This window comes from Oratosquilla oratoria, chromosome 13 (assembly GCF_046742065.1).
Source record: "Oratosquilla oratoria isolate Oo_2021 chromosome 13, ASM4674206v1, whole genome shotgun sequence".
Classification (NCBI taxonomy): Eukaryota; Metazoa; Arthropoda; class Malacostraca; order Stomatopoda; family Squillidae; genus Oratosquilla; species Oratosquilla oratoria.
In genome coordinates this window covers 33,938,725-33,946,224 of record NC_134789.1, presented here as the reverse complement: position 1 = coordinate 33,946,224, position 7,500 = coordinate 33,938,725, and the positions used below count along the sequence as shown (strand labels likewise).

Here is a 7,500-nt window from a genome sequence, read left to right as displayed (position 1 = left end):
AAGAACATCATTAGTTTATTCTTCATGCCAGGTCATTTTCTATTGTCTATCCCCTTTTTTTTTTATTTTTTATTGATATAGTGATCCTTTGAATAACTTAGTGCCTCTTCCTAATCAAATAAACAGACATATACAGTAGACTTCACTTCTGCCGCTATCCTTTTCACCGCCCTTCCTTCCTTCCTTCCTTCCTTCCTTCCTTCCTTCCTTCCTTCCTTCCTTCCTTCCTTCCGACGCGCCCGGCCCCTGCTCTGGACCCATCTTCTCCAGACAGACAGAGCCCCCATCCTAAGAGTCATCTACTTTACGTAGGTAGACCCCTGGAAGCTCAAGTTTGTATTATATGTTTTGTCTACACATTTTCTCCCCTGCCTCTGTCTGGTCGTCTCGGATATGTAAAGGTAGTATCGTTTGCGAGCAATGTTGGGCTTCTTTTGTCATAATGATGGCGGATGTTCAGCCTGTGCCCAAAGATGGCGTCTTGGGATCCAAGGTGGAACACAAAAGAACGCAACAGAACATGGCAGAGCACGGGTCGTCACCAGATATACAGGTTTCTTCTTCTTCTCCTCACCGCCGACGCCTGCCCCTCGTACCCATTTATTCCTCTGCCTTCCCTCTCTCCTCGCTCTCTACTCTCCTTGTCCATCCCATTGCGCCTTCCTTGCCCTTTTCCTTACCCCACCCTGCCCCTCTCCCTGTCCTTCCCCTTGTCCCCAGCCCTTGATTCTCACCTTCCTTGTCCCCATCCTGGCACACTTCCTCTCTTCTCTTTCCTCGTCCCTTCTCTCCTCCTCCGCTCCCCCCCGTTCTCTTGTTTCTCTTCCTCCACCCCATTGCCTCGCCCCATTTCCTTGCTCTCCTCCCCTTAGCACTCGCCTTGCGCCTTCCCATGCCCCTTGACCCTTCCCATGCCCCTTCCCTTGCCACCTTCCTTTCCCTTTTCTCTTTCCATTGCCTTTCCGCTTGCCTTTCCCCTTCCCCTTCCCCTTTCTACTCCCCTTGCTCTTCCCCCTTCTCTTCCTTTTTTTTCTTCCCCTTTTTCGTGCCCTTTCCCCTCCCTTTCTCCTGCTCTTTCTTCTCCCCTTTTTGTGTTCTTGTTACTCCCCATGGTCCTCTTCCTCTGCTTCTTCCTTATCCACATAATTCCTCCTCCTCCATCTCCTCATCATTCTGCTCCACCTCTTGGTCCACCTCCTTCTGCTCCACCTCCTCCTACTCCTCTTCCTCAACCTCCTCCGCCTCCTCCTCCTTCTCCATGCCTCCTCTGCCTCCTCCACCTCCTTCTCCATACCTCCTCCGCCTCCTCATCCACCTCCTCCTTCTTTTCTCTTATTGCTATTCCTAATCCTTTTTGTTCTATTCGTCGTCATCTTCCCTGTCGGTCCCCCTACTTTACTTCTATTTACTCTCCCTCCCCTCCCCTCCCCTTTCCCCTGCCCTCGCCCCTCACCCTCTCTCTTGCCCCCCTCCCCCCATCGTGCTCCTTTCTTAAAAGAAGAAATAAAATTCGGGCTCGACATTTATATCACGTTTGCACCACGCGGAGTCACTCCACGCCCCACCTCCCACCCCTCCACCCCTTCCCCCTTTTTTTCGCTCAAATATTGTTTCCAAGCTGAAAGGGCTAGACGTCACCAGTTTCCCCAACTAGCCCTTCCCCTCTGACCCCCCCTCCTCCCGGTCCCACTGCCGTAGTTCGTATAATCTTTCATTTTGCTTGGACGGGGGTCGAGCACAGCACAAGGATTCTGGCACACCATCTCTTTTTTATCACTCCTGCACACTTGTCCCATAGCCCACGCCCACGCCCACGCCCGCGGCTACACCCGCACCCATACCCATCACCACCACCACCACCACCACCACTATCACCATCACTATCACCACGAGGCGTGTAATAGACATAGCCGTGTCCCGGTGTGTAAGTGTGTGTGTCGCGTTTGTGTGCCCCGGCTGGCTTGAGCTCCCTTCTCTTCCAGTCCGAAGAACGCAGTCGCCGGCTCCTTCAGCCGTCGCATCGCAGTCGCTCTGAGGGCCCCATAGGCAGGGACAATGATGATGATAATTTCCTTGTATCTGAGTACAAGACCCAGTACGCCTGGGTCCGGAGGCCTAACTATGCCTCCGGACGGGGCCCAGAGGCGGCGCCGCTCCTCCAGGCTGAAAAGGTAACGGTCCTCCGCACCCATCCTCCGAACCGGGGGCCACGCCGCCTGTAGGTAGAGGCAAGTGTACAATGCTAGGGCTAGTGTGGTGGCCTCAGGACTGGGAGGTATGTGTGCTGTGCTAGCAGGGTCAAGCCGGCTAGTCTAGCCCGCGAGAAAGGGTCCACTAGCAACGAAACCACACCGGCTTGGAGTTAGTACTGCTCTAGACCAGTAGCGTGGTTTCCTTGCCTAGCCTAGGCTAGTTGACCCCAGATCTCCCCTGGGGCTTATCAACAGCTTCGGGACCCATTGTTTATAGATTAAGTGGCGGGTGGTGACCTTATATGACCTACTATTGGCTCCTAGAGTGTAGCACTGCCAAGCATTACCGGTCTTTGCTTTTCTCTAGAATTACTTTCTTCATTTCTAGTGACTGACTCCTGGCGATTCCGGAGCCTGTAAGGGTTACAGTCCCTGCTGTAGGATTTTCTTTAGAATCTTTATCTACATAGGCAACCCATCATCTACTCAACCGTTTTGTAGATGGATAGTTTAGAATTAAGACAAAATTTCACTGCCGTATGTTTGGTATTTTCCCTAATATATTGAGTGTATTGTTATCTAGATTTGAAATGTATGCATTTTGTAATATAATCAGCGTGTTTTGTGATATATTCTTATGCTCAAATTTAATAAGCAAATGTGTTATATTCAGTTCAATAATTGTGGATATGATATATAAACCTCTTTGTCCATCATATAAATGAGAAAAAAAAAAGAGATAGCTTTTTTACTTTACTTTCCAGTGTAATGCATAAAGGGTACTTTGTCTTTATTCTTTTATTTATTCATTCATTTTATTCGTTTATTTATATATATTTTTTCAAGTTTCACCTGAATTTCCTTAAAAGGTCCCCTCCCTTCATGACCTCCACACTCCTTTTCCGCTGCTGCACGTGTGTGTGTGTGCAACGCCTCTACCACGTAATCCGTCGACTCATGACGCTCGAATCACCACTGCACAAGAAGGCATTGCATGGCTCCACAATTGCAAGGCACCTGCTCTCCACCCTATCCACCACACACTTTCCCACCACGACGGCATCATCCTTGTTCAGCGTTGTCACTTTGCCTTCAGTCTTCACAGCACTACACTATTTCCATCATATTCTGATTCACCACCAGTATCCCCCGCCCCCTTGCGTCACATTTCTGGAGTTTCCTTCGCTGTTACCTTCGTACTAACCTCAGCAGCATGTCTCTCTCCAAAAGAATGATCCCCGTTGTCTCGGTCTTCACCGTTTGTGCATTCCGCCACTTAGTCTTACCACCGCACTGCTTTTGGTGGTTTCACCACTGCTTCTTGTGTATTTTCTTTCATCATTATCGCCATCACCGTAGGTTTCCAAAGCACACCATCACATTGAAGACGACGCCTTTCCGAATGCCACTCTGCTTTCTCTCTCAACTACCATTAACCCCCATCACCGTCACCTTGTCAACAACACAAGTATCGTCATCAGGAACATGACCAGCAACGTTGTTTTGTCACTCTCACCACCATCATCGATTCGTCACTGCACTTTCACCAGTGCTAGTAGTGTCACCCATTGCCCACCAGTGGTTATACTTCTTAGGAGGGACTTCCTTCCGAAGGGGAGGAAGTGTCTTGCAGTTTCCGTTGCTCTGTCTCGCCACATTCTCTCCTTCATAACTTGGCTTCTGCACTGGACCTTGCAGCACAAAAGACATCGGAACCACAAATGTCCCGCTAAGGAGCGGGACTTTGCACGTGCGCACGCACATGTACGAAAGCGCGCATAGGCACACGCACACACACACACATACATACACACACACACACACACACACACACACACACACGCGTGCGCGCGCGCCCCTCATACTCATGGATGTGCATGTATTTATACCACACATACTGTACTTATACGCATACATATGCATATACATACTTGTACACATGTACTCATAAAACACAGTACTTTTCTTATCAAAGGTGGTGCCTTTGAGGCGAATGAAATAGCCTGCATGTAGCCAGTATAAAAGGAGAAAGTGCCGCCGCACAATACTGAAGAAGGAGGAGGAGGAGGAGGGAGCTGGTGAGCGGCTGCCGCCATCCCCTCGTTACCGAGCGAGCGAGCGAGCTGGGAGGTGTGCCGCCACCGCCACGGAGAGAAATGAAATTGCCCCGAGACGGGAAGGGCTGCAGAAGTGTCGTCCGCAACGGAAGGAGTCCGCCATCGCGCTCCTGCCCTAACTCCGTCGTCATCAGTCTATGCTTTCATCATCATCATTGTTGTCATCGTCGTTATCGTCGTCATCGTCGTCATCTTCATCATCGTCATTCCCCCCATGCATCATTACCTAAACTCTTCCGACAATATTTGTTCTCCTTCTTTCATTTGGGCTCCTGTTGTGTGGAGCTCGGGTGGTCAGGTCCAAAGGCTCTGACGTCACGGCGTTTAATACAAACGCCGAGGGGCCTTCCTCACTCCTCCCTCGACTTCCTCCGTCAGGGAGCCACTGCCAGCAGCCTCGAGTCCCACTCCAGCAGTGACATGACCTATACCTCAAGCATGGCTGTGGTGACGTCATATCGGTGAAAGGGCGTCTTCTTCTCTCAGAAATAAAAAATTCTTAAAGTTCGACTATTCAGCTCTTGAAGTCCATGGTCGCTGTCGCATCACCCCCAACAGCGTTCTCCCCTTTAAACCTTGTGACGTCACCGCCGCCTACCCCTCACCCCCTGAGAGCGAGGGCAAAAATACCTGCAGACGTCATACAACCCTTATTGATGACGCAAAACCTACCTACCTACCCTCATCTTCCGGGCAGTCCGGACGGCACCCTTGACGGGCAGTATTCCTCTGGGTCTTTTATTATTATTATTATTATTATTATTATTATCATTATTATTATTATTTTATTTTTCATTTTTTTCAAAATCCTCTGGTATGCAAGCTAAACTCTGAGCAAACCTCAGGACATAGTCTAAGGGTGGGAGGGGGAGGGACTTCTGAGGACGCATCATCGGCATTCCCTCCGTCAGGTAGCTCCTGGCGAAGGAGGACGCCGCAGTGTGTGTGTTGTGGCTGTAAAGGAGTTGGAGGAAACTACTCCCAGTGCCAGCACCACCTGACTCCAGCGGAAGTCCCCGTTCTCCCTTCCCTTTCCTGACGGGACATGACCCGCCTAACTTTTCCTCTTCTCTCGGCAGCCACCTCCCACCACGACCAGCCACGTCCTCAGCAACGGAGTACCACCAGCAGGAGGCGGCCACAGTGACCACGACACCACCGGCGTGAGCAACGACCCTCCTGCAGCAGGTCAGCAGCAGCAGCGCACGCCTCGTAAGTCCAAGTCCATGGGGCGTATTCATGGTGGCGGGAACGGGGCGCCCCCTGCGGCGGCTGCTCCCGCTGACGGCGGTACCCACGGCAACGACAAGCCTGCGGCAGGCCTGCCGCAGGCGCAGCAGCAGGCGCAGCCGCAGCAGCAGCAGCAGCAGCCCCCAGATCACCAACTTCCTCCTCATGTTCCTCCTTCCAAGCACGTTAGAGGTCACCGCCGAGTCCCTTCAGACGGGGTCACCTTACGACACAGCAAAGGTACACGGACCCCTAAACCCTTTCCTCAACAAAGGGGTCCTGGCTCTGGGCAGAAGAGAAAAGAGTAGTGAGGGCTTTGGCGAGGACAACCCGAGACATCTTTGGGGCAGAGGGGGGATTCTACGGGGCGTGGCAGGAGGAAGGAAGAGGGCTTTAGGCTAAATTGGGATCCTTGAACTCTTTCTTGAAGAAAGAGGTCCTGGCTTTGGGCAGACAGAGTAAAGGGTCTGAATAGGACGACCTCTGGGAGGGCCTCCAGTGGGGCACGGGTGCTGGAGATGGGGTGGGGAGGCAGTAAAAGGGGAAATGTCTCGCAAGGTTTAATAAGACGAGGAGTAGATAGAATAAAAAGAGGAATACAAATGTTACGAAAAAGGAAGATGATACGTGGAGAATGGGAGAGGGGAGGAAATGAAAATTTGAAGAATGGTAGAAGAAGTAGAATGTTAATGAAAGGAAGAGAATGGCAATATCTAGACGATAATAAAGTAAGAGAAAATGAAAACGTAGAAGCTGAGGAGATATCTAAAGCTAATGGTGAAGTGGAAGTTAGGCAGCAGCTGGTGGGTGTTTGGGAGGGGGGGGTAGCAGGAGATACCGAGTCTTTGAGGGTTGAAGTGAAACGTAAAAGTCTCTAAAAATCTGAAATCTCCAAAATCCGTAACGAAGAGTTCTGAAATTTACAAAATTCAGAAACAATTTCTGTAGTATGGTATTTTTCAGATTACAAATGATAGAGACTCACAGTAGAGAGATCTATATAAAAGTAAGAGTAATAGTTTCGGATTCCCATCACTAACAAGGGGTTGTTAGAGAAATGAAACGACACTTGGCGACAACACGAAGCAAAAGGGAAAGTACCAGCCGGTACGAAAGGGATTGTGTCAAATAACCTACAAACCCTTCGCCATCGATATGATACCAGAGAGAGAGAGAAAGAGAGAGAAAAAGAGAGAGAGAGAGAGAGAGGGGCCGATCAGATAGCCTGGCGGTAGTCAGAATGGAAGGAGTGGCGCTTGGCGCCAGAGGGCCCTGTAGACAGGAGCACGAGCCTTCGGCTCTTTTAATTAACCCTTAGCTAGTACCAGTGGTACGAGACTATCCTGGTCATCCAGGGACCCGGGTTCGATCCCTGCTCGTGACTGCCAGATTAGTTATTTGAATGACGTCAGCGTGGACTCGAGCTGTACCACTAGGATGAAGCTTTTTTGAGCGCGTGGGAGTTGCTGTTACGGCAGGCATGGAGGCAGAGGCCCGTGTTTAGCTCGAGGTTAATTTCGACTCGCTTGCTGGGACCAGTGAGGTGACGGCTTTGGCCGCAGCTAAGCTCGTTCAGACTTTTACCTATAACAGTTGATGCGTGAAAATCTTTGAGAACGGGGCGGGAGAGGTCGTTGGAGTGATTTTGGCGGCGTGTAGCCAGAGTCGGATCTTCGTCTGAGCAGAATCGCCTCCTGTGTTCGAACTCGACGACAACAACGACGACCAAGTCTGCTGAACGACGCGTCGCGTCGCCGGGTCGACATTTCGTGAAGAAAACAAACTTCGTAATGCAGGAAACTCAAAAAAGGTCCTCGGTCAAAATGTCTGAGTAACCCTTTGGAGTCGCCTGGAGCCACCCACGCCCGCCAGTTCCTAAATAAAATCGTGCAGCGGCAGCCAGAATAAACTTAGGCGTCGAATATAGACACCAAGCGGCACTTGGATTCTGACGTCCACGG

General features: G+C 50.6%; 1 protein-coding gene across 18 annotated transcripts in view; it reads left to right on the top strand.

The window, feature by feature from the left end:
- LOC143032368 (uncharacterized) overlaps positions 1-7,500 on the top strand; it is an 867,199-nt gene that overhangs the window by 576,270 nt on the left and 283,429 nt on the right. For 13 of the 18 annotated variants that reach the window (XM_076197011.1, XM_076197005.1, XM_076197009.1 and 10 more), the window contains 2 exons: positions 1,983-2,171; positions 5,389-5,779. In XM_076197011.1, the coding sequence (XP_076053126.1) occupies positions 1,983-2,171; positions 5,389-5,779 (580 nt within the window). The remainder of the gene's footprint in view (positions 1-1,982; positions 2,172-5,388; positions 5,780-7,500) is intronic. The other 5 variants (XM_076197020.1, XM_076197015.1, XM_076197019.1 and 2 more) reach the window with 4 other exon arrangements.